General features: G+C 42.1%; 1 protein-coding gene and 1 long non-coding RNA gene across 5 annotated transcripts in view; one reads left to right on the plus strand and one right to left on the minus strand.

Annotated features, from left to right (window-relative positions):
• Window positions 1-3,219: 3,219 nt before the first annotated feature.
• The window catches only part of tspan4a (tetraspanin 4a), a 121,105-nt gene continuing 96,483 nt past the window's right edge, over window positions 3,220-27,841 (minus strand). For all 4 annotated transcript variants that reach the window (XM_069529881.1, XM_069529886.1, XM_069529885.1 and 1 more), the window contains 4 exons: window positions 17,396-17,497; window positions 15,303-15,434; window positions 8,229-8,312; window positions 3,220-3,753 (listed from right to left, as the gene is read on the minus strand). In XM_069529881.1, coding sequence (XP_069385982.1) covers window positions 3,685-3,753; window positions 8,229-8,312; window positions 15,303-15,434; window positions 17,396-17,497 — 387 coding nt within the window. In that variant the 3' untranslated portion in view covers window positions 3,220-3,684. The remainder of the gene's footprint in view (window positions 3,754-8,228; window positions 8,313-15,302; window positions 15,435-17,395; window positions 17,498-27,841) is intronic.
• Window positions 6,679-27,841, plus strand: part of LOC138411117 (uncharacterized) — a 67,747-nt gene continuing 46,584 nt past the window's right edge. Inside the window, exon 1 of the long non-coding RNA XR_011243774.1 lies at window positions 6,679-6,811. This is a non-coding gene — a long non-coding RNA (uncharacterized lncRNA). The remainder of the gene's footprint in view (window positions 6,812-27,841) is intronic.

Genomic DNA, 27,841 nt, shown 5'->3' on the forward strand with positions numbered 1-27,841 from the left:
AAGAATTGTGGAACATATCGACATGTATGAAAATATGAAAGACCTCGATATGAGCGGTGTGACGCACATTCACTGACCGCAAAACATCTTTTCTCGGACGCGGTCATGACGAAAGGAACAACAGTGTTTTTATCTCTTAAATTTCATGTTTCAATGTTTCATCAAGTTTCATCAATTATACTCTGAAAACATCGAAGCCGCCCGATCTCCGAAATCCATTCTGTAGTTTTTGCCAAATCACGCTGACAAAAAAAACCAAATAAATAAATAAACCAAGTAGAATGACTGTGAGCTCAGAGCTCGTTCAAGGCCAAACAGTTTTAAATTCACTCTCTTATCCATTAATGCTTCACATCACAGAAGAAACTTCTCTCCTGAGTCAGAACACGTCCGTCCACCAGGTCGGGTAGAAATCTGTGAAGTGCTTCTTGTGTCATCTTGTTCACGTACAAACAAACATGTTGAAATGTTTGTGGAATCGCTTGGTTGTTCTCCAACGTCTTCAGGTTCAGATCTCAGTGAAGAGCAGCAGGTATCACACTGTGTCAGCTGATAGTCAGAGGAGGAGCTGTGAACAGGGGACACGGAGGAGGAGGAGGAGGAGGAGGAGGAGGAGGAGGAGGTACAATCCACGTGTGCTGGAGGTCAGTCGCTCGGCGGAACATGTTTCTACTGGAGCGACACTCGCTCGTCCAGGCTCTGCTCTGACCACGTGACCTGCCAGGTCTATTTAAGCTGCAGAGATTCCCCATCCCCCCCATCGCAGGGTAAAGACATCAGCTCATCACTCTTCATCACATCAACCTGATCATCGACACCAAACTCTGCTCTCCTGTTGCAACACACATCACTAACGTGCACAGATTGAAAAGTTCGTACGAGTCTGAGACGAGTCCGTGTGAACACATCTACACAATATATCATTGTTTTTCTCGTTCTCTCATTTTTATGCCAACAGTCTTTTTGCTGATTGCTGCGAGTCACCTCAGAAATGTGGTTGTATCCTGCACAGAGACCGATGAAGCCTCTTTACTTTACTTTGCTCTCGAGGATTCCTGGAAACACCTTCAGAGCAGCCGTGTGTTGTGAAAGGAGCCAAGCTGCTTGTTGCTACACTCGTCACCGTGTGATTGTTTCAGCGGCGTTCGACTGTCAGCGACTGACGATGATGCTCTCAGTCACCGGTGACGGGAGCCTCTCAACTAAATTCACTCGGTGACATTGACGCTTCAACATCTTCGGTTTCAGTTTCACGCATGTTCTGAATATTTTTTTAGCTGCAGCAGCGTCAGAGTCATTTCTCCATCACACAGAGCGGCGCCTCCTGATTTTCATGTTCAACATTTCCCCACACAGCTCCACAACCTCGGCTTTTGAGTTTCTTCTGGAATCCAGTTTAATCACAGAACAAGGCTCTGGACGTTTTGTCAGCGGAGGAAATAAAAGATTTATTTTCACCCGAATGTCCAAATAAAGATAATCTGAGGTGTTGACGGTCTCAGAGCTCATCGTCTGGCGAGGAGCCTCTGGGGGTGACGCCAGTGGATCTCGAGGCCAGGAGTCAGTTTCTCACACGAGCTGAATGTTTCTTTCTGTAGGTGTTTGGGGTCTAATCTCCATTTAAAGCTCATTTAAAAGCGAATTGTTTCACACACGGACTGTTTGTCTGCGGGAAACCAAACCTGCTCAAACATGGCTGATGAACGACAGAAACCAGAAATCTTCCAGACAGCAGCACAATCAGGGATCAGATCTTCGGAGTCAAAACGTCTTCAGTCCTGCAAAGATCGCTGCCTTCAGCTGTTTCCTTTCACTGAAACGTGAGTTTTTTTGTCGAGTCTTTTTCTAATATTCTCGTCTTTGACTGTTTTTCTTTTCAGAGTTTATGTTTCTGACCTCCAGCGTTGAGGTTACGTTTGTACTCCTGCGTGTTTCTTTGTTTGTTTGGCTGCAGGATTAAACTCCACTGACTGGATCTCCTCTCATCTCGGTGGAAGGTCGGGACACGGGTCCATCACATTTTTAACACAGATCCAAACAAACCCAGGAATCTTGCAACATTTTTATATCAAGTGTTTTTGGAGATTTTCACAAATTTTTCCTGAAAATAATTTATGGAACTACTGCAACTTTGCACACTTGTCTCTTACTCATCTCTTGTATTTAGTCTCTTGTGTTTATAGGCGTATTCGTTGTTCTATTATATTTAGTACTTTACTTTGTATTCTAGTACTTGATTGTGTATCATTTTACTTGTTTACCACGTTCTATTTTGATTTATTTGAATTCTTCTTGTCCGTTTTATTTTCTACTTCCCTGCGTGACACGCTGCTGTAACACAATCATTTCCCAATCTGGATCAATAAACTTCATCTCTATCTCTTTACCAACAAACACACGTGTTGAAGCTTCACCTGACTGTCGTCTGTAATTTCTTCTCCTCTCGTCAGCGTGAAAACGTTTAAAACGTTTTCCACGGATCCGATCGCTCTGGGACTTCTGCTCTCTCAGGTCCAAGATTAGTTTAAGGCAGAGAAAAGGAAGCGAAGGAAGAAAAATCCCAACAAATGCAGAAAGAGTTCCATCACCTGCAGCTCACGGACCTCAAACCGCATCTGAAAACCAGCTCTTCTCTTATCTTCTAAACCATTTATCCCCGGGAGCTATTTAATCAAAGTGCGTTTCCGCTGTACTCATAGCCTGGATTGTACCTGACGGCACAAGGTAGAGGGGAAAAAGAAAAGGAAGGAACTTAAGGAGGCAAAAGGGTCAGAGGATGTTTCCAAAGCCTGCGGATGAATCTCGGTCATTGGAGACGTGATTGGTGCTGCGGGGGAAATAGCCCCGGGCCAGTCTGGAGGATACTGTTCATTTAAATTCCTCCGACAGAATCTTCTCATTGTAGTTGGTGCAATCATCGTGTCCCGTGTAAATCCACCCAGTAAAAAAGCCACATGCTCCGCAGTGCGTGAAGCCATAAAGTGGTTAGTTTCATTCACTAATTAATGCCTGATTAGTTAGGTGCTACAAAATATTTTAATGACTCCATCGTGTCTCGGCAGCGGGAACGACGCTAACGCTTTTACATCCTGGTTCCTGGCAGATATTCCCCATCACTCCTATTTGTCATTCACGGTGTCAGACGTAATTACAGCAGGATTACACATAAAACCCTTCAGTGTTCCCCGTTGAGAAATGACAAGATGACGTGCGACGCCGTTTAGTCGAGCCAAAACATTTAATACACACCATCGCAGGAGACATGCACTTGCAGCACTTCACACAGCTCTGCCCGTCTGTAGCTCTCGTTTTGAAGACAATTACAAACCGTGAAATAATTTAAAACAAAACACATTTTAAAAAAGGGGTTACACACGTTTGCTTTTATACATGTTCATAATACAGCGTCATAAAATGTATCACAGAAATTAGCTTTTTTTTTTTCCGACACAGAGCAAACCATAGCAACCAACTCAGGTATCACACTGACACTGTGCTTGTTGATAGTTAGAGGAGGAACTGTGAACAGGGGACACCCGAGAGCGAATGTCACGGAGAGGACGAGTGTTTGAAAAGAAGAGTCTGTCGAGGAGGAGGAGGAGGAGGAGGAGGAGGAGGGGGGTGGGTCCGTCGCTCTCTGAGGAGAAACAATCCAAGTGTGCTGGAGGTCAGAGAGGTCAGTCGCTAGGCGTAGAAGGTTTCTACTTTCACTGCCTGACAGAACATCGTCATGGAGAAGACCAGACCCAGGATCTGCACAAACACAAGAGACCAGTGGAGCGTGAACGACCTCAGATGTGCGACGTCACGGTGAAATGAAAAGAAACTCCTCCGTCTCCTTCTCATTTTACAGCGTGACGATAAAACTGTGAGAATAAAAGTCTCATAATGTTATATTAGAATCCTAATGCATTTATTTCGTGGATAACAATAAGAAGAGCAACCACACGTTCGGAGCGGAGCTTGATTCCTTTATTAAATACTCCACAGTTTGCAGAGGCCGCCTGCTTCTTCTCTCCATTATTATTAATAATATAATGATCACATTATTTTCTATATCATATCTTTTCTCCTGCAGAGGTTTTGTTCTGATCATCAGTGGTTCGTCCTGTTTCCTTGATGAGAAGAGCACCTCAGCTTTCTCTCTCTCTCTCTTTAAATGTAAAACTCTCTGATGATCTCGTCTTTGTTCTAATCTTTTTTTTTTTTTAAAAGCCCCCGAAAACCTGACGTCTCAATTAACTTGTTCCATTAAGAAACTGGATCCTGCACGAACACAATACTTTCTGCTCCAGTTCAGGATTTCTATATGTGAGTTCTGGTCTCCTCGGCACGAAGCAGGAGTCTGAAGCACATAAGCAGTGACCACGGTCGCCTCACACTGAGGTCACCGGTTTGAATCCCAGTTCACACGGGGTCTTGGTTCATTAGAGACTTAGATATATGTGAGTGGGAGGGGCTTCTGATACACTTGTGACCTGTGCAGAATGAGCCCTCTTGTATGAGCGTATGATGAATGGTATAAATAATGGATGTTTGCATGGATGGATGGATGGATGTACAGATGGATGGATGGATAGATGGATGGATGAATAGATGGATGTAAAGATGGATGTACAGATGGATGGATGTGTGGACTGATGGATGTATAGATGTATGGATGGATGCGTGGAATGATGGATGGGCTGATGGGTGGATGGATGGATGTATAGATGTATGGTTGGATGGATGGACTGATGGATGGATGTATAGATGGTTGGATGGATGGATGTATAGATGGTTGGATGGATGGATGTATAGTTGGATGGATGGAATGATGGGTGGATAGATGGATGGGTGGGCGGGTGGATGGATGTAAAGATGGATGTACAGATGGATGGATGTGTGGACTGATGGGTGCATGGACAGATGGATGGATGGATGGATGTACAGGTGGATGGATGGACAGATGGATGGATGGATGGATGTATAGATGCATGGTTGGATGGATGTACAGGTGGATGGATGGACAGATGGATGGATGGACTGATGGATGGATGTATAGATGGATGGATGGACAGATGGATGTATATATGGATGGATGGCCAGATGGACAGATGCGTGGATGGATGTACGGATGGACAGATGGATGGACTGATGGATGGATGGATGTATAGATGCATAGTTGGATGGATGGATGGATGGACAGATGCGTGGATGGATGTGATGGATGGACTGATGGATGGATGGATGTATAGATGGATGGATGGACAGATGCGTGGATGGATGTACGGATGGACAGATGGATGGACTGATGGATGGATGGACAGATGGATGGATGGATGGACTGATGGATGGATGTATAGATACGTGGACGGACAGATGGATGGACTGATGGATGGATGGACGGACAGATGGATGGATGTGATGGATCTTCCTGGTTTAACTCAGGCAGGACCTGTTTGGCTCCATCAGCTCCACCACTTGTCTTCAGGAGGTTTCTGAAGCTGACTCTGGGTCAGAGCTGGTGCACAGGTCACCAGTGTAAACGGCCGCAGGGTCAGAACATTAGAACCCTCAGCAGCGTGTTCGGACTGTGGCAGGAAGTCATGCAGACGAAACGCTGGAGTCAACCTGAGAACTGAACCCGAAAACGTTCTGCTTGGAGGCATCGGTACGACCCGCTGCTCCACCGCGCCCCCATCGAACATCAAACAATAAAAACCATTCAGGGTTTTTCTTAATGACGCTGACGATGATTTTTGCCTCAACAGTTCTTTGAGTTTTATTTGCTTTCATGTTGTGTTTTATTATCTACAATCAAAAGGTTCATTATTTAATCGTCACATTAGTTTGCTCAGCTGATCTATGACCGTTGTTTCGTGAGAGATGAAATGATTAAATGAGTAAAAAATAAACGTTCCAGCAAAGAGAAGAGTCAGAAAAACTTTCTAGAGAAGAAAGTTCGTCTCCTCTCAGGGTAAATGTAGAGGATGATGAAGACCAGAGGCTCCGACTGCCTCAACCCTCAGTGTTCTTCAGTCAATCTCACACTTTGTGTTTTAATTCGTACATTGAACCCAGGAGAGTCGTGTTTTAACATGTTTCCTGTTTTAACATGTTTCCTGTTTTAACATGTTTCCTGTTTTAACACGTTTCCTGTTTTAACACGTTTACTGTTTTAACATGTTTTCTGTTTTAACATGTTTCCATTTTTAACATGTTTCCTGTTTTAACATGTTTTCTGTTTTAACATGTTTCCTGTTTGACATGTTTGCTGTTTTAACATGTTTCCTGTTTTAACATGTTTCCTGTTTTAACACGTTTCCTGTTTTAACATGTTTGATGTTTTAACATGTTTCCTGTTTTAACATGTGTCCTGTTTTAACACGTTTACTGTTTTAACATGTTTACTGTTTTAACATGTTTCCTGTTTTAACATGTTTTCTGTTTTAACATGTTTCCTGTTTTAACATGTTTGCTGTTTTATACACTGCCTGTTTTATTTTGTAAGCCACTAACATTTCCTGTCTTTGCAGCTCGTTCCTGGTCATTTTAAACACCTGTTACCTGCTTAGCTTCCTGCCCCTGCTTCTTCCCCTTAGAAACCCCTTCATATCGACTTCCTGTTCCTCTCTCTGGTTGTGCTGTTTCCTCCATGTCGTGTTTCCTCAGTTTGACCTTTTCCTCGGGATTTTACAGTTTGGATTACTTTGTCTTCCTCTCGCCCGGTCGCTGTTTGTGGTCTGACGTCGTGTGTGTGAACATTTGGACTGCGAGAAAAGACGAAGCCGGTTTTCCTGAACCCCTCCCCCCACCACCATTATCACAGGTAGGCCTGACTTAAAAAAAAAAAAAAGAAGCTCATTATGTCTTAAATCTGTACTTGATGTTTCTCTGGTATGAAACGAGCCCGTTGAACATCTGTGCTCACTGTATATTATAATTGATAATTACATGATGTTTAACGACCTGTGGCTGCCGCGCTAATTAGTCAGTGATGGGGGGGGGGTGGTACGGGTCACTTCCCGTGTGGAACCGACAGCATCACAGGAGCATTTATGTTATTTCCTGAGTTGTGGTGACAAACATAATTGCTGTCTGCCCTGTGATTGGCTGGTGAGCTGCCCAGTGTGTGCCCCTGCAGTGCTGGATCTTTATATTTAAATCAGCGGCCATTAAGGAGTCGCAATTTACACACAGGGACCAATTATAGGTCGGACATCCATGAACCATTCCTGATTCTGTGTGACTCCCTGTTCACTGCTGGCTCTGTAACTTTGGACCGAGCCACACATCGATGATTCTATTTAGAAAATGTCTTGTTTCTTGTTCAACCACAGCGTCTAATTCAAAAAGACTTCACCGATTGTTTATCGTTATTTTTTATTCATGATGATTGACTGGACACAGGCCAATCAGATTTCAGCCATCGCCCCCTGGAGCCACCACTACATGAACAAACTCTGAGCTGTTCTTATATCTTCTGAGTGATTATCTCTAAATGTGCCAGTATTTTTTAGCCATTCTCATTTTCATATGTATTTTAACATCCTGGCAGCTTTAGTTGGTTAAATGGACTGAATAAGAAGTTGGACTCTGTGCACATAAGGATTCCAGCAGTTAAGTTCATTCAGAGGGTTTGGCAACATAAATAAAGAAGAAGACTCCAGAGTTAATGAATCAAACTAACCATCGATTGTACTTTATGTGCAAAGGAAGGACTGGTGCTGTTTCAGAAGTTACGCAGACGTCATCTTTGTTTAAAGACAAATAATCGTTGTATAAGTCTTTTGTGTCGAATAATCATCACGGATGTTTGAGATAATTCTGGCAGTGGTTGTTTCTGCTCCTCATTGTGCTGCTTGTAGGATTTTGAAAAAGGGGAGAAAGAGATTCTGTAACCAGTGACTAGAAATGAGCCTCCGGCTCCGCAGCGGCCTGGTGTGATCGATTTTTTTTCAAGAGCAGCATTTTTCTCTCCTCTTGCGATTGTGGAAGCACGTCACGTACAATGTGGCTGGAGAGGAAATAAAAGAATTTTATGGACAGTCAGGCCGCTCTGTGTGGTCCTCGGCGGTAACACAAGGGGTTTATGTGAGGCCCCTGCTGTCCACACAAGTCCTGCACTCACCGCTTAATGTAAAGTGTTGGGTTTATTTATCACAAAGTAAGAGCCCGTAGATATAAAGAAGTGAGTTAATGACTGCTTGGAAAAATAACTCATTCAACTTAAAAGCTGTAATTACCTGAGTAAGTGCCGTGCATAGAGCAAAGATCCAAAGAGCCACCAGGTTGTCATTAAGCCAGTCCTTAACACGCTCGTAGCACGGCTGTGGAGACACACACACATAAACACACACAGTGTAAATACACAACTTCGTCCGGTGTTTCGTGCTGTGGACAACAAGGTTTCTGAAGGTTTCCACTGGAGCTTTTTTAAAGAACATCTTTTTCAGAAATCTGTGGAATTCATATCTCAAGAAACATTCACCTGCTCGGCTGCACACTTGGCATGTGTGTCGTTTATTACCCGAGGTAGTGCAGTGTTGAAGTAGGCGCGATTTGGACACGTGATGAGTTCAGTATTGATAAACTTTGAATATACAGACGGGTATCCAGCGCTCCGTAGCACCAGAGGCTGAGAATCATCAGTGCAAGTGATGTTGTTGTTAATCACAGCAACAGCTTCACTGAACCTCTTCCTGCAGCGGGTCTGTGACGGCCGGTCACTTCTACCACCACAGGACGGGTAAACAGCAAACAGGCAGGTTCCGATCGAACACTCGTAAAGAACGACACGTCAGTCACATGAAGATCAAACGCTCCAGGGTAGATGCTGAACGGACCTCGTGGTGACATGATGAGAAATAAAATGTAAGACTTATGTCAAGTACGGCAGGTTTGAAGGATCATCACAGAGTTATTAACCCTTCCCTATAATTCAAGATAAGACAGAGTCGAGATAATTCATCTGTTCCGTCGTGTTTGTAGTTTTATGAGTTTATATCTGAATAAATAAGAAAGAACTACACTCCTGACATCATAAACTATGCATTTTGCCAGAATATTTCTTTTACACTTGATATATTAATCGAAGTACTTTACCGAATGTGAATGTTAAAATAAGAAAACATTTTTAGGACTTTTCAAGGCCTGAAATTCAGATTATTACATTTTTACTTTTCAAGAGGCAACCTTGGACAATATGTTCCAGCTTCAGATACACTTCTCCGCCAGCGTTATGAAACTGTGACGGAACATGTGGCAACTCCCATATTTTCGTCTCCTCTTCCTCGTGAACTCATGTTCTCGGGGAAAAACTTCCCTGAATCCGAGCATGTCCCCGGCGTCCTTGTCTCCCTTTAAGCCGTATAAACACAAGTAATGTGAATCCGAGAACAACGCATGCACCGGAGGCATCATTTAGACATGAGAATAAACTGAATTTTTCATATCTGACATGGTTTGAATTCATTCTGAAGGCAACTCAATAAAAAAAACACTCTCCACAGAGTTTCCGCTTCCACATTGTTTTTGCCACCATCACATTTTTTATTTTTATCACCTGGAGAACATTTTCACAATCTCTTGTGACGGTCTTGTGCGAAAGCTTTGTGGGCCTCGCTGCGCCCCGCAGGCGGAGAGGAGAGGGAGATAATAATTATTAAGAGCGACGGGTCAAAGATGTAAGCGCATGATGAAAAGCAGCTGAATCCTGAAAGGAGAGGACTCTCTTTCAATAACCAGTGTGGGGCTGACATTCTGTTTGACACCTCCACCTCTTTATATTTGAAGAAAGAAATGCGAAGTGAATTCATTATGCAACTTCTAGTGCAGAAAAGACAGTCTGACATATTGTAATAACAACATAACAGGCTGCAGTGCTGTTATGATTAAATTATTCATTTCTGCAGACATGCACCTTCCAGACTGTATTTTTCTGAATCTCCTTACATCAAAGTCTGAGTCAGGAAAACCAAACACACAACTCTGCATTTCGCTGCTGTTTGAAACATCAGGACACGGGAAAGATATATTTTCCTTAGCCCAAGGTGAAATAATTCCAGGCTGGATCAATATGGAAAGTCATGCCAAATTTAGGACGGCTCCGTTGTTATTTATGAAACCGCTGCCCGAGCGCAACCCTCCTGGACCACAGAGCTGCATCGGAAAGTATAATAATTCAGATTTTTCTTATTTGAAGTCTACTGCAGACTCTGCTATAAAACCAGGCGGAGAAAAACACTGCGGGACCAGTTCCAGCACAGGAACAGTGGCACATTAAAATACAAGGGGTCGTGGAACACCATCATCCGAAGCTCAATCAGGAACATAATCAGAAATACTTTTGATCACCAGGGGAAATTCCTTTTCATTAACTGATAAATACAAAATATATATATGGATGTAAAAATACGTGCTTTATGCTAATATATGCTATAATACTGTATATAAAGCAGGCAGGTGGGTACTGCAGATAAACTCTGGTAAATCTTTTCTGACAAAATGTCTGGAACTGATATGAACAAAAACAAATTGTGAAGAGAAAACAATGTTTACATGGATGTAATATTCTGATATTAACCATTTAGACAAGAGTCTGAATGAGACACTGCCATGTAAACAGCATTTTCACATTTTCTGAATCTGAATAAAGTCATTCCAGGGATCAGCAATAATCAAATTTATCCCTGTGACGTATTCTGACATTACGAACACGGATATTTCAGACTATTATAGCATCCTATTGGAGATTTGACCGAATTTTGCGACATTAAACAGTGCAACATAAAAAGCTTGACGACGTTCTGCTCGTGTTTGCTCATTGTGGGAACTCTCTGTAATATTGTATCGTCTCAGACTTACTACGGAAAGTAACTTGAGATAATGTATGTTAGGATCTGGTGCCACACAAATCAAGTTGAATTGGATATTCTATTAGCGACGCACGTACACATCACAATCACAACAATATCGTTTTCCAGGGTTAGAGGTCAAAAGGCAACAGTCGTGATGTCTCTGTCCACGTCTGCAGCTTTACTGTCTCCGTTGACTCTCAGTGTCTCGTTCTGCTGCAGACGCATTTCATGTAGTTTTAAGCATTCGTAATATCAATGCTGTTATTTTTGTACTGATGAAGTTCTCATTCAACCATCCACAGCCCACACAGTAATCAAAGTACCCAAGAGACGAGCCGTTTTTACAGAAACAGTACACGAGTAGAATCACACAAGGTCTTTGAGAGTTCGAGCGAGCGAGCGTGTGTGTGTGTGTGTGTGCGTGTGCGTGCGTGTGCACATCATCAAACCTATAACTGTCCCTTTGTGTTAGTTTCTGTTGCTATGAATGAGAGCGTGGAGACATTTGCAGGGTTCCTTGAGTTCATGAACAACCTGCTGCCGACGTGAAGAACCACAAGAATCTACAGTAAAGGCCGAGTAGCAGGTTTCATTCCACCACTGTTCATTCAAAACTAAAAGAAAGAAGTAATACTATTTATTTGTAGCACTCGTATCTGCCTTGGAGAACTCCAACAACATCCTGTCTGCAGCCTCACTTATGTTTCTTGTCGCTTTGAGCTCAATGGAGAAATCGTTGCAGCGTGTTTAGTAGAAAAATAACTGAATCTAATTTAAAAAAAAAAAGTATAGAAAACATATGTGGAAATGCAGACGTTATTGGAAGAGATGCTTCAGTTTGAGCTGCAGGAACAGAATCCTTGATCTGAAGGTCTGAGAGTGAAAAAACTAGTCAGTTCAATTTATTGTGTAAAAATTCAAATTAAGGGTTTTGATGGAATTCAAATCTACGTGACAACTAACAAGCTGAAAGACGAAAATATGCATCATTCAGAAAAACCTTTTAAAATGTTTTTGTGCAGGCAGGTTGCAGGAAAAGTAATGAGGAGACATTTTTAAAGGTTGTCTTTCATTTCTGAAAGTGAAGTAGCTGCAGTTTGGCCTTTACAATCCTCGCAAACTAGTGCAGTGAGGACGACCGTATTGTATTTCAAGATGAACGGCTGTCGGCTCCCCAGCCTACAGCTGTGAAACTGATGGCATCATATTTAGGATTTGCCCTTTGCAAATGGAAATAACTGAAGATTTACTTTATTTACTAAACTGAGGAATGAGATTTAGAATAAATGTCCTGTCAAAAAAGCTCCAAATGTACAAAATAGAGCCTCTTAATCACAATACTTCATACTAGGCTTTTCTTTATGTCTATAATTCAATAACCAAAAGCTTGGGCCCTTCTAAATCCTTAAATCCATTAAAGTATCACATTATAGATCTTACATTAACGTTTCTCTTCGTCACAATAAAGGTCTTTTTAACACAACTTCCATTGTGTTCAAGTTTTTGTAAAAGAAATGTTTAACAGGACAGATAACTATGATAAAGTCACCCACTGTTTCTGTAGTTTGCGCTATGACGCTGTGTTTTGAGGGACGTTATCTACTCGGCTACTTCACCTTATCTTCAGTCGAGAGTCTGATACTCCTTCATATCTGTATAAACACTGACATAGGTCTCACATTGAAGTTTTAAAAAGGTTAAAAACTACGAAAAACCAAAATATGTAAAAACAAAATTGTAATAGACCAATCTTATCACAGGGTTCATTAAGTTTCCATGTAGGAGCTTTTTATTTTCATCAGCAGATTAACTTTGTGCAGTTGTAATGGAGTTTTAGACTGAACTTTTTTTAGTTTCACAGAAAAAAAAACAAGTCGGAGATGAAATTTTTTAAAAGCATCTACTGATGAGGTAATAAAAAAAAAAAAAAAAGCTACCAGAGGGACCGTGTGGTTTCCCAGCTGCTGCTGCTGATTCTATTTCAGGTCTCTAAAACAAATGATGCAAGTAAATATGAGCCAACCATTTGAAATAAAACAAAATTAAATCCGTTCACCGGGGTGGTTAGAAGATTAACGAGGCCTTTGATCTGAGGCTTTGATCTTTGTGCAGGTGACATCTGGAACATCTGATAATTTGGGAAAATATACTCATTCACCATTTTGTTCAAACGTCATCAGAGGCTAAACGGAAGTCATTGTAATTTATGGTTCATCATCTTCACTCATAAGAGAAACGCTTTAGCTCTGCTGCATATTTAGACTCATTCTGTTTCGTGGCCGAAAAACTGTCCTTTCTGTCCTTAATGATGACGATGACAACTTGAAAACTTTGGTTTGGATTTAATTTTTAACGCTGCTGCCATCACATTTTATTTTCATCGGGCCCCCAAATAACGTCTCGATAATGAGCGTTAGCAGTTTGCAGAGCCGAACACCAGCTGTTGTGTAGGTCTGACGAGTTACAGGGGGATTTAAATATTCAACAAGCCAAAGTGGAGTTTCTTTTACAGCTGCACGACTTTAATAATGATCCAGGGTGCAATATTATTATAGCTCCATCCTGGTGCACTGTCAAAAACACTCACACGCAGATTTAGTAAACAACATTTCCATGTTGACTCATTTCAAAATCCCAGAACCTCAAAACATAAATTCTTATAATATGAGGATTTAAAATGATGAGTAGATTTTAAGTACTTATGAGAGTCCATTGAATTAAGTGATTAAGAACTCATTCATGATTGAAACATGATGTTTAATACACAATAATAATAAAAACAATAAAAAATGTAATGTGTTATGTTAATCATTTTTAAATTGCGGAAATCCTGTGTTCATTGTCTTTCAAATCACAATTTCATATTCCCTAACTTTTATACATTTACATATTTAGTACTTTATTACTGATGCTTGATATTTTTACTACCCCCTTTACTGCTGTAACACATTTCCCTGTTGTGGGACTTCTATACAAGTATTACTTTATCTCGTCTTATTGAATTCAGTCCCTTTATGTTTCTTAAAACTAAGTCATTGGGAGCAGCATTGCACTTTAAATAAGAGGTGATGAACTGAATGTCCTTCTAATTTTGCGGCTGTGTGGCACCATGAATAAAAATAAAGAGAATGGGTCCTAAGGGGGAGCCCAGAGGGATCCCACTGGAAACCTTGCTCTGAGGATGAGAATGAATTTCCAACACACACACACACAGAACCTTTGGATAATCACAACAAACCTCACCGTGGAAGGCAAATTCGACAGACTGACTCGGAGACACCTGCCACACATTCCAGCAAAAGAAAGGTGTGGTCTACTGCGTCAAAGGCTGATTGAAAAGATGCAATTAATGCATCGGCTGCCAAAAAGAAGTCATTAGTCGAGGTGGCTGATTCTGTCAGATGAAGCAACGCCTCTGGAACCAGACTGGAATTTTCAAAGATGAAGTTCTGAGGCCGGAGAGACACAAACCACAGTTGTCTCTAGGAGACTTTGACAAAATGGAATTTTGGAGACGGATCTGTGGTTGTCCATGACTGAGATTTCCGTCTTTTCAAAGTCAGGACCAAACGATTGTTAGAAAAAAGACACCGTTGACAAAGTGGGTTAATTGTAAGCTGTAAATGAAGCGATAGTTTGAAGAGTGCAGGATAATCCTTTTGTCCAGTGTTACAGCCTCATTATGACAAACACTCAGAAGAGACGCAGCTTGTCCTCTTTCTGACTGATGCAACCCTCAGCACATCCTCCTGACATGTTTACACCCAAAGACAGAAAACAGTTTTCCCCACTCGACTCTAATGACGTTAAACTCTTTTATTTATTTTTAATCTGGTTCGGCTGCAGCACAGAAACACGACATGTTTGTTTTCCACATGTTCAGGGTCGGAACGTCTAATGAGACGTACGGAACACTTCGTAGACCTCCGTTGTTTGATTTGTTGAAACTTAAGCTCACGTAATGATTCAAAGGGAAAAGAGCGACTCTCTGTACCGTGACACAGCAGCAAATTAAAAACATAAGAATGATTAAACATTAGGAGAACATTAGTAACACCAGCAGTCGACTCCCACTGGACGGAGGTGATTAATTCAATATCAGTAATTATGAATTAAAAATCTCTCAGTGGATCGTGCTGTTTGTTGAGGTCCAGGGCGAAGCAGCAAAGGTCCGCATGAGATAACGGGAATAAAATAATTTGGCCGCTGAGAGAATGATTTTGTTTGTTTTCATAATTAAATTCCTTTTTTTATCCATACCTGAGATCCACCAATACACGTGATAAACTTAAAGTAATTTCGAGTCGGAGAAATATGCACAAAATAAGATACACAACTATAATTGTATATGCGTCCCGTGTTCTAACCCATTGACCTCTGAAAAATGTTGATTCTCATTTTAAGGTGTTTTTTAAGGATGTTTTCTTTCTCGCTGGAGGAGCAGTGTGATTCCGAACTTACCGCCGTCCACCATGTTCCCGGGTTATCCAGGCCACAGTTGTCGCTGTACTCCAGGCAGCAGGAGTCTGGCACACGGGTGGCGTTGTAAACTTCGAACCAGTCTGTGTGGTTGGTTACTCCGCAGCAACGAAACTGCACCAAAGAAAAAGAGGCGAAGAGAGCGCGGCCTTTTATTATCACTAAATCATGCTGCATGAAAACGTTTTGCTGGCCAGAATAATTCACATGTGCTGAACGTAGAAAACACTTCATCTTGCTGATATTGAGCTACAGCCCCTTTTGTACAATTCTCATCTCGTCTGTCTCACAGCCCTAAAATCATTTTCGAACTCGCCTGCTTCTTTTTATCTACATCTTCCCTCTCTGTGATTGGTATAGATTTTTTTTATAAGGGATCATGGCTCTCCACACAGTTCAATTCATCAGTGTACTTCATGAAAAGATAAAGTGCCCCTGAGGTTTTTGTTCATTCAGTGGACTTTAATTCCACAGAGGAACAATGCTGCCGTCGCAGCTCCCCACGCCGCTCCGTGCACAGACTCTGGAATTGGTTTGTTTAAAACTCGCCCCGGCGACTTAAACAATGCATCAAATTAGTAATTTATCACGAACTATAGTAGAATTCAAATTACGAAAGCATCTAAAAAAAAAACATATACTGGCTGAACCCTGCGTAGTCATAAATATTCAGAGATCACCACCTCGAAACGTTAACAACCAGAGCGACGCGTGGCCCTCGCTGATTTTTTCGAGGTAGCATTTGGCTCCTTTTGGATGTTTTCACGACTTCCTCTCATGTCTGTAGATCCTCCTCCAGTCCATAAGTGACCGTTTACATTATCCAAGCTGAACTCTGCTCCGGGGACATTATCTATTCAGTGACTCAGCATGTTTGAAGGAGGCTCTGGAGGAAGAACAGTGTCAGAATGAGAGCTGCTTTTTAATGCTCTGCATCATATCAGCCAGACTGGGACTTTATGGAGCCCCATACATTCACTCAGCGGACGGATGTGACCAGGTGGAAGGTGCACGCTCACACACACACACACACACACACACGTTTTATATCGATGGCTCATTCAGCCGGATCCTCCGTCATTCAGAACAATAGACACAACTCTGCACATTATCATACACACATCCTGACACGCATACATTTGCTTATATTATTTGCAGTACATTCCCCCGTCATCGTCTCATGACTTTTTTATTCATGCTGACATGAGCACACACACACACACACACACACACTGCATACATGCACACACACACACAGGCCAGGGCCAAGCATTCAGCATGCACTGCACATTTGCTAATGGAACAAAACTACAAGCTGTAACAGTGGTGAGGTGCGGAGGCTCCAGAGCCCTGAAGTCTCTGCGCTATCATCTGACGTCTCCCGGAGGCGTTCGCCAGCCGCAGCATCCCTCCCCTGGAAATCCTTAATTCCAAATCTCGGTTTCTCACATTGTGTTTTCTTTGCATTGGAATTAAAGTGAATATATATTTAAATAATAGTCAGGGAACAGCACATCAAAGTGAGAGCTGGAAACAAAGATTACCTCAGAGAGTCTGTGATGTGTGCATTAATCTCTATGACAGCATTTTACCACAGTATTTAAACTGAAAGCGCTTCGAGTGCTTGTTACTGTCGGTGGATACGTTTTTTTGGGTTTTTTTTTCAGATAGCCAGTTGTTTCCTGCTCATAAAAGTCTCAATTCCATTAACTACAAAAAAGGATTCCAGTGTTTTATTCAAATTGGAGAAATGTAAAATCAAACGGCCCTTCAACAGTTGGCTTCTCCCTCTTAATTTGATGTGAGCGCCGAGGTACAAATGGTGAAACCTTGCCAATCGCAGAAGTAAACAATGAATAATGCACTCAACACGTCGTGTATCTGCTCGTGACGAGGGCGTCCTGCATGACTTGACTTGCCAAATGGCCCCGATGTTAATATTGAATGGGCTGAGAGGTTTTTTAAAGTATCACCTCAGCTTAGTGTGAAATTTCCAGAATTCGTGTTTTGAAATATCTTCCGAGTTACGTTTCAGATCGGCCCAAACTCCACCCCCGCTGTGTCTCACGTCTCACATCAGTTTGTACGATCATCCAGGCGTTGGTCAAACCCACGTTGCCTTCTGTGCCGAAGAGCTGGAGGCCTTTCTTCAGATCCCTCTGGGCGTAGTGATCAATCTGGGAAAACAAGAGAACAGGATAATGAATTTCATTTACGCGTGTGATCGAGCAGCTTTTCCCTTTTCATGTGAACTGAAGTAGACAGAAATAAGAAGTGAACCAGCAAATACAATGTGATGTTTTATAATCGGCTCATATTCAAGTTTAAAACTTTAATTTGTGTTATTGCTTAAAAAGAAAACAGCCACTGCTCCATCAATCAACCAAACTATTTACATAGCACCGAACTAACAAATCAATTGCAGTTCAAAGTTTAAAAAAGTATTAATAAGTTCAGACTCGTGTATACACTGTAAAAGATTACAAAGTAAAAACAAGACAGGATAAATTATAATAAGAGATTATAAAACATATATTACAAACTAATAAATAAAACTAGTGTAAATTTCAAAAAGCCATCAAATATAAAACACAACATGAAAGCCAGACTCCTTTGAACATGGTTAGAGCGGAACAGAAACTTTGTCTCAGCAGTCCAGACAAATATAATAACCCAAATTACAGATGATCAGAGAGACTGCAGTATACGTGCAGAAACTAATATAACTTAATGAAATCCGGCAGCACGGGGATATTTTATTGCCGTTTGTTCATTATATTGATTGCACATTGAAGGATCTCGTGCTGTGCATGTTTTTATTTACTACTTTACTTTATTCATTTGATTTTCATGAAAAATCAAAACCACGGGAGCGCCACAACACCGCAAAGCTTTTATAGTTCCGTGGAAGTTGATACCTGACGGAGGGACTCCAGTCCGTGCTGCTGCTTGAGCTCGACTCACATCTCCTCAAGAGTTCTCCCATTAAGACATCAAGACTAATAAACAGAGGTCAACAGTGGGAACAACACGTTCTGCTGAACTCCGAGCGACTGAATTAGCTTCGACTGAGCCAACACGCTGCAGGACGGAGGGGGACATTCTGTAAACAGGCCAGATGCAGATCTGTGTGGGTTTAGTGTGGAAGCTGTGGTTCAGCAGCGTGAACCTAAACAAACGAGATAAAAGCATTTAACTAAATCAGCTTTTCTCGCAGTAAGCTTTGAGTCAAAGAAAGCTCTCGGTGAGCGTGGGGACAGTCACGAAGACAAACACGCTGCGGCCTCTGCAGTTAATGAATCTAACACACAACGATAACGACGTCATCACAGAGCAGCAAATGGACTCGAAACGCTATTTCTCGTCTTTCTACAGTTGTGAAGACTCTCGTTGACTTAATAACTCCGTCGCCCCTTACCTTAACCATCACAACTAAATGTCTAGCCCCAACCCTTAGGTTGTGAGGACCGGCCAAAATGTCCCCACAGTGTCAAAATGTCCTCACAATGACCTCAAAATGGTAAAAATGTCCTCACTGCATCATACTGTCTTCACAACATTAAGAAGTCCTCACAGTTTCCAAATATCTTCACAACGTCAAAGTGCCCTCATAGCGTCAAAGTGTCCTCACTGCGTCATATTGTCTTCACAGCATTAAGAAGTCCTCACAGTTTCCAAATATCCTCACGTCAAAGTGTCCTCATAGCTTCAAAATGTCTTCACAGCCTCACAATGACAGAAAGTCCTCGGCGCCACAATTGTCACAGCTTCAAAATATCATCGTAGCATCAAAATGTCCCCAAAACGATGGTTTTGAAGTAAACACACACACACACACACACACACACACACTGCATACAAGTGTGTATCTATCGGAGGACACTACCTTGACTCACTCTCATCCTGACTCACTTCATATTTGTTTACCCAGAGCTTAACTGGCAAACATGTCTTCACCTTAAAATGTAATGATTCACATAATGAGGACTTGTGTTTTTGTCCTCACGATGTCCCTGCGTAAACAGATTCAGGTCCTCTGACACGAGTTCTGTGTGGATCACACACACACACACACACACACACACACACACACACACACACACACACACACACACACACACACACGTGGATGCACAGGGAAAGCAGTCATCCTTATTCACACGTTAAGATGGTCAATCTCTTCAGACATCGACGGCATTGATCTGCACTGACCTTGCTTTCTCCTCCGCTGCAGCTCGGCAGCCCGTGAGCTGCAGCCGGCAGCAAAACAAGTCTCTGACTTCATGCACCAATCAATGAATATTGCCTTCATTTGGCCAAACAATATAAATATTAAAGACGGGTTACTGCGTGAACTCAACATGGATTTTTTTTTTTTTTTTTTTTTTTGACATGACATTAAATATGTAAGAGGAACGAACAGGGCGAGTTGTAACCTGACAAAACCTTCTCACACATTTTTGCGCAGTGTAATCTGACATTTGCACGGGACAAATGTGGTTTTAACTCGGCAGTAAAACGGATGATTAATCAAGTTCCGTGCTTCGCCCAGATCTTAGCACATGCCCTTCACACACCAGAGTGCATTCACACACACACACACACACACACACACACACTGCTGCTGGTCTTCGCCTCACATGTTTAATGTTGTGGATATTCTGGAAACAGATGCAGCAGCGAAGGTGAAGAAGATTCTACAACACAACAAACGTTTATGAGAGGAAAGTGCATTTAGCAGATTTAACAGATCTTAGAAAGAAACTGATTATATTTATAACTTTTTTTTAATCTTTTGAGTAAAACTGCTTTAATAGCAAAAGATGTGATTTATAAAAAATTTACCAAAACTGCTCCCTGATATTTTCGGCCAGAATATCTGATCCTGTTGTTCAATGTCACCTTGTTGTGACTACAGCTTTTTTAAATATTGACTTATTACAATTTATGGTGATGTTCAGGCGTCCACAGCTCTCGTGATCAAAATCAAGGCAAAGGAAAAAGTTCCGAGGGATTTCAGTCACATGTTTATTTACATTCATGCCTCACTGACCTCAACCCTATTGATTTTCTTACCTCAACCAACCCACGGACGCAAAACCAGGGTCTCCGGTGTAACGACGAATATTGTGGAGCTGCTCTATCGGACAAATATATCTAAACCTTGGCTCGTCTCACCAAACCATTGTTTCTTCTTCTCTAAAGTCAAAGTGCCCCGAGATGTTATCTCCCTCCAGCTTCCCAACTCAACCCTTGGGTCCTACGAATATTGCAACACAAGGGGATGTAGTGTTAAAACACAAATGAGGTGGATTTGCACTGGTTGCCTGTGACACACGGGATTTACGTTAATGTCCTCTTTATATACAAGGCTCTGAATGGACCGAGTTACATGCTGATTCTCTAGTTTCGTCCCCTCTAGAACCTCGAGGTCATCTGCACTGAGTCTATTAGAGGTTCTCAGAAGAAAAGAGAATTGGAGATGCAGCTTTTATAAATTACGATCCAGAGGAGAGACGCTAGTTCAGTGAATGTACCCCAAAGAGAACTCGAAACATTTATGTTTCTTAAAATCAGTTCTCTTCTTATTTTGAATGACATTTAAACATTTATTTGTTTATATTTTCATCTTTATCTGTATGTAAAACACTTTGAGCTGCAGTTCTTGTGAGATGCAATACAAATAGAGTTTATTATTATCCAGATAAACCTCTGACTTTATAAATAATGGACAATTCACTGCAGATGATCATTCGTTTAAATAAGAGTTGCCTCGGTAATTATACATGACACTGATATAAAGTCGTACTGTAAATGAAATGTTTCACCAGAGCTGATTATCTATGATTTGACCGATTGCTATTTTAAACAGAGGCACTTTTCTCGCACAATCCGTGATGGAGGAGTTCTCCTGGAGAAAATGGCCCAGACAGATGATTCAATCAAATCAAACTGTGGAGTCCACATGTGTGTATAGTTGAGATTCTGTTTAAAAATGTATTAAATGTCAATAACGTGCCTGCAGGCTTAAATATTTGGGTGAGGCGGTTTTGCCATCCGAATGTCTGCAGGGTAAAAAAAACTGCCATAAGCCCTGCAGCAGAATAAAATATGTGTTCAGCTCGTATCCCGTTCACTGTTATCACATTCAACACGTGGAGATATCGCTGAGTCGTGTACAGTGAAAGAAAGAGGCTCATAATGCAGACGACAAACAAATCAGCTGCACCGACGATACACAAAACGAAAAAGTAAAGATTGAAGAAATCAAGAAAAAGGCTAAGAAGACAAACGCACGCCGACACGATGCTGAGTCTATCTCCGCCTCGTTTCATCTGCTTTGTCTCCTCGTTCTTATAAATGTGTGTTTTAAAAAAAATAAAGAAAAAGACGTTTAAAGCCGTAGAACCACTTTGGCAGTTTCACATTTTTACTCGGAGCGACAACACGGTGGAAATCTGCTCAATAAAAGTGCCAGGCACAGTTTGTGGGGGGGGTGGTGACTGTATATCAACTCATATCCCTGCAGTGACTCCCCCCCCCCCCCCATCCAACAAGAGTTACAGTCTTCTCATGAAAGAACGGGGGAGGACGGTGTACTTGACAATAGTTCCCAGATGTTTTCAGCCTGGTTTTCAATCGGGGCCAAACAAACGATTATGAACCTCTGAGGCCTCGTTGATATTTGGTCTGTAGCCGTCGCTCAAAGAAACAAACATGTTACACTTAAATAAAATGGCGACGCACTGACGTCGCATCTTCCTCTTCTGCTCGTTCGTCTTCGAGCCGGTATCGATGCAGTTATTTTTTTTTATTCCTCTGTCTCTGGTGTGGCCGTCGTAACTCGTGTTTTCTACCCGACCACCACCTGGCACCCTCCGCTGCCATAAATGAATGCAGCTCGCGTTCGATCATTCATAAAAAAAAAAATAAAAAAAATGATGCCTCTGAATATAATCAAGCCGGTGATTATGTTTCCACCACAACACAACGGTGGAAACAGTTTAATAGCACATGAATTAATCTCTAAAATATGAGGTGGCAAGAACGCGGCACCAGAAAGAGACAGTTCCCCATAACTCTGTTGGCCGCGGCAACATTTACATGAAAAGACAAATCACCCAGAATGTAATTTCTTGCGATAATAAAGATGTGCTGAGTTGCTTCATGAACAGACTGGCGCCGCACGCCGCTGCACGGCACCACAAGTCGAAGGCAACGTGCAAGCCAGCTCCGAACTGATGTAAGAATCCAGCGAGGAGAGGCCCCCGTGTCCCGTCTGGGTGGACGGGGTAAAGCCCCGGGTCCTCTGAAGATGTGCAGATAAAAAGAGAGAAAAGAAAAGGAAGAATACTTTTTATTTTAAACCTAAGTGGGTCATTACTGATGCCTGACTCCTGTGGAAAGTGAGCAGCCTGCGCGTACGACACAGCTGTACTTTCAGCTCAGTATTGATGTTGTCCTCAGGACTTCAGTCGCCCTTTAACTACAACAGGCGAGTCGAAGATGGGCCATCAATTATTTATATGGCGGGGATACGAGTGTGGGGGGGGGGGGGGAGAAAGAAGAGATGTGAAAAAGAGAGATGGAGGTGAGGAGGAGAGTGGGTGTAGGGGAAAAACCTACAAGGGGGGAGGGGAGAGGATGAGCCATAAGGCGATGAAGGGCAGAATATGTAAAATCAAATTCACTGAGGGGCAGATTAAGTTATACGACCGAGTACTGGACTCCAGATAATACTGACGGCACAGCAGCCGGGGAAAAATCTGAGTCGTCCATCTGTGACAGAGAAAAGGACGTTGTGTCTGAAAGAAAGGGATTTTAAAGGAGAAGATGTAACGAGAGGAAAAATACTTCAATTAGCCGATCTCACCAAACAGAGGGATCCATTACCTGCGTGAGAACGGCAGGAGGAGGAATCAGTGATGCAGATGAAAGCACTCAGAGGAAGAGGGGGAATGTGTGGAGTCACAGTCCCTGTGGGTTTCCAGGGAAAACATCAGCTCAGCTATGGGAAGTCAAACTGCATAAAACATGATCCGCATCTTCTGCAGTGACATCTACTGATTCCAGAAGAAGCAGAATTGCAACATCACTGCTTCGTAGGTCAAGTCGTTGTCTTGAAATGTGGAAGGAAGAGACGCCGGGACGCGGCCCGAGTTCAGAGAAGCTGTACGTCATGACGTCGGTGCAGCGGCGCAACGTGTGAGAGTTTTTTTGACGACGGCAAACTTGAAAATCAATATAGTTAGTTCACAAAGGCCGGTTTGTTCTTATGCTACTTTTTAATGAGTTTGTTTGTTCGTTTACATTTTTTTGGGCGAACTTTAAATCATCAAAGTTTAAGAGTTCAGTCATCTCTGATATGTAGCATCCACTCGTCTCTGCAGCGGCCCTCAACCATTCGGCACTTCCTGTCGAGGGCCGGCTCCCTGACGGTGCTTTCAGTTCATCCTTCCTCTCAGGGAGCTCACGTCACGTTCCCTGGACTCTGACCCGACGAGGTCCAAAGCAAAGGTTTTTCAAGGGCATTTGTTTTGACCGCAGACGTATTATTCTCTTGGCTGACTTACTTTCCCCCCCGGCTGAGGACACGAGCGTAAATCTTCGGACGTGTTGCGGTGCACTCTTCTGAAGAATCGAGATATGTTATTCTTTCTCCCTCGGGACGAATCGGTCACTGCTTTTAAAGTTGGACAACCGCTCTAAAGCGAGAAACCGGAGAACTTACCCTTAAGATTTGTAAAGTGGGATGTGAAATCTGCCGGTGCTCCTCGGATAACGAACGGAGCGGCCGAGTCACAATTCAAGGCCCTTTTTGTCCACGGGCACCGCAATGACACACATAGTTAATTATTCAAATGTATGGCGTTCTCCTTTAAGTGAAGGCTCTCGTTGCTCGGCCGCGCCACATCAATTACAATCCCAGCTCCTTTCTGTTCACTGCTTCTAATCAGTTCCTGATTAACACTTGGCAAACCAGCAGACAATCAATGGCAGGAACAGAGGGAGAGCAGGGAGCTGGCAGAATGGAGGTTAGAAGGCTGATACTTGAAGAGCCGTAATCAAGGTGCTAGTAAGCTGAAGGAGTGTAGACACGATGTTGGGCGATTGCACAAGGTCAAGACTCATTATCTAAGAGGCTCCCACTTGTTTCTCTCATTTATTAAAACCTGAAATGCTCCAGAGAGAAGCTTCTTGCAGCCGGTGCCTTCGTTCACTTACGTCACATGAGATTCAGTATTTTCTTTTGTCTGCGGGAATAACTAAAAACTACTGCAACAGATTTCCGCAGAAGTCGGAGGAAGGATCGGACGTGGGCCAGGGAAGAATCCGTTAACTTTAGCAGAGGGATCCGGGAATTTTATTTGTTAAATCACAAGTTTCACATTTACACGTAGGTTTTCACAGATTTCCGAGGGAATAACGCACAAATCAAAACGTTTCCACGAGAAGATTTTTTTAATTCTCTTCATCGTTTTGTAGAATCTGACTGTTGGACTATTCTGGGTGTCATTCTAGTTCTTCTCGTGGTTTGTCACCTTCTGTCTGTTGCTGTTCCTTCACCGAGGTGCAGTCGCCAAACTGATGTGTGATCATAATGTAAAAAAAGAAAGTGTTTAATTAAGAAGGAGTCGAGGAGTTGACTCTGGAGACGACTTGGGGTTTACTGAACTTAATATATGATGAAAAAAAAAAAAACAATTCATGGCTTCTCTTCTGAAAGCAACGCCATAATATGCTTCCTCTGATTTATTAGTCTCAAATGAAAGTAAAGTTACTAAGGAGGCAGCGATTTTTCTTTCAATGTCAGTTCTGTTTGTTTCCAAAGCTCCAGCAGTTTCTCTCGCTCTTCATCTGTCTTGACGGGGTTGTGACTGACAGATGGTGGATTCCACCATAATGACAAAAAAAATGCCTTCTTGGCTGAATTATTTATTTTGCAGAGAAAGGAGAGGAGGCAGCCCGCAGGCAGGGTTTAAAGGCTAAGGCTGCAGATATTCCATATTTTTATTATTGTGCAAAAAAAAAAGAAAAACACAAATAAGCCATATTCTTTCAATCCTTTCGAAACATGTGGGCACTTTAATTTGAGTTACTCCCACGCACGCACCATTTTGGTTCCAGTAAATACTTGTGCAAGAGCATGTGTATTAAACCCTGCTATTTACTAAGTACTACAAACCACTCACACCCAGCCTCTTCTTTAAAATGACCCGATACAATCCTGAGCCAGAAAAAGGTTTATTCATCTATTCATCGTTCCCAAACCGTCAAATATGAGAATTCAGATTTTTTTTTTTTTTAAAAAAGCTCAGAATCAGCTTCGCGTCACCTCAGGTTAAATCCCGGATCTGTAGAAACATAACTGCGGACGCGACCTTGGCGTTCACAGCGGACGCCACAGTGAAGTCAAACGCATCCCGACCTGCACAGCGTGGCGTCGTATCTTATTCTCACACTGAACTCCAGAAGTTCTGCACTAATGGGAAACTGTGAACTGAAGCCCTTTGTAGTTTGCATTTGCTCGTCAGCCTCTCACTCACTCTGATGGATTTCCCCATTTCCAACATAATTAAAAAGTATTGAAAGAGAACTGCATTGTGTGGCTTTTGGACTCAAACAGGAGGGAATCAGCAGCTCAAATTTGCCCAAAACTCATTTACATACGCTAAAATGGATTTAGAAATATTCCTTTCATCGCGGCCGTTTTTTTATTTTTATTTTCATCCAAACCAAATGATCAAGTCAAGTTTTTGCCAGTAGAATTCAAACTCCCAGGCTGTTGAATATCATCGTCCTGGCTTTGGATAAATAACAACTTGTTTTCAGTGAAAGGAGTCGTATGTGTTTGCGGCGCTTCTTTTCCTCCAGTAAGTGTTTTGTGTATTTACAATTTCAACAAGGTAAAAACGTCTTCAGTGACGGGAGCTGCTCGCCCTGAAAGAAAACACTGACACTCGTTTTAACTCATCCCTCTTTTCCACCCACCTCTCCTCTCTCCCCCATTTTTCTCTGCTCCCCCCAAACCGGTCGAGGCAGAGTGAGTCTGGTTTCTAGTTTTTTTATATATAAAAATCAAAAAGAAGGTAAATAATCTCTAAAAATGCAGATGCACATTTATTCAGCATGAGTCTCTATCGTAGGCTTTGCTCTTTATGTATTTTAGATTTTAAACTTGCCTCTGCGTGTTATTTTGAAAGTGATCTGTGATTTAAACGCAATAATCCCACTGTAATTTATGGGCTGTGATTGAATCTCTCTGTGCTACATCATGTTTATTCATGTCATACGTGTTTTCACATGTTTGAAAGCAGCGTTGACAGTTTCCAGTTGGTTTGCACCTGCAGAGCCTCGCCTCCTTCATTATACTGGTAACTTTGCCTGATTGCAATTTAAATTACTTTATAATTACCATCTTTGCAATTCACTCCCTTGTCACATACGTACAATTCAGGACTGCACAGCAAATGCCTTTCCTGTTCATTCATCATCTCTATTTGTCTCTCATATTAACATTGCCCTGATGTGGGTGTATTTTAGTAATGTAATTAACCAAGGGTGTTTATCTAATTGCATTTCTCCAGTCTACAAGAAATTAAAATTTCTCAGGCTTTAAATTTATTCAGACGGGGGGGGGGGTGCTGCGTTTTGATATCTCGACAAGCTAAAATGTTTTGACGGCTGATGCCGGAACAGTAATGATGTGTAAAAAAAGTGTTATCACACTTGAAATGGGATTTCAGCGGCTTCTCGTGAGTTCGTACGTCTGCAGCTTTAGAAACGTGATGCCTGCGCTTCGCTTCCCCTCACGAGCGGCTGCACTTCACCTGCATTTGAAGGAGTCAAAGTGGATAGTTTTAGTTTTTTTCCCCCAAGTTTCCTCAAAATTATTTTACAATGCGCCACGTTGAGTCGAACAACAGCGGAACGGGGGCCGAGAGGAGGAGACAGTGATGTGAGAGTGAGAGTGGCAGCAGACACGTGGCTCTCGGGAGAAATGATGCACGTCAACAGAATTTACCGTGAGAAAATCTTCTCGCTCGGGGAAAAAAAAAAGGATTTTAGTTTCAAACCCACGAGAGGAGGTGATGCAGCAGCAGGGAGACGTTGCTGGGGAGGGAAAGGTTCTTCCTCAGATATCCAGGAACATCACTTGAGATTAATTTATTCAACATTCATGACTTCTTTATATGCACTTTATGAGTTTACAATAACAAAATGATGCGTTTGAATAGCTGCAAAAATATCTCCATACTGATCAGTTCTCTGTCATTGCTAATAAAAGTTTCACTAAATGAATAACCCTGGGTTTGACATATTCTAATGCTAAGATAAGATTTAATAATATCACGATCGATACATTTGTGCTCTGAATCGTCACATCGACAGTGAATCAGCACATTTAAACATGACAAATGTAAATGTTATTAAAGTTTTAACACGGTACGGCAGTGAACTCATGTATCTCGGGTTTATTTGATTTCTTGACGATCGCTCATTAAACAGAGATTATTTGA

The sequence above is a fragment of the Paralichthys olivaceus genome, chromosome 1 (assembly GCF_024713975.1).
Source record: "Paralichthys olivaceus isolate ysfri-2021 chromosome 1, ASM2471397v2, whole genome shotgun sequence".
In the NCBI taxonomy this organism is placed as follows: domain Eukaryota; kingdom Metazoa; phylum Chordata; class Actinopteri; order Pleuronectiformes; family Paralichthyidae; genus Paralichthys; species Paralichthys olivaceus.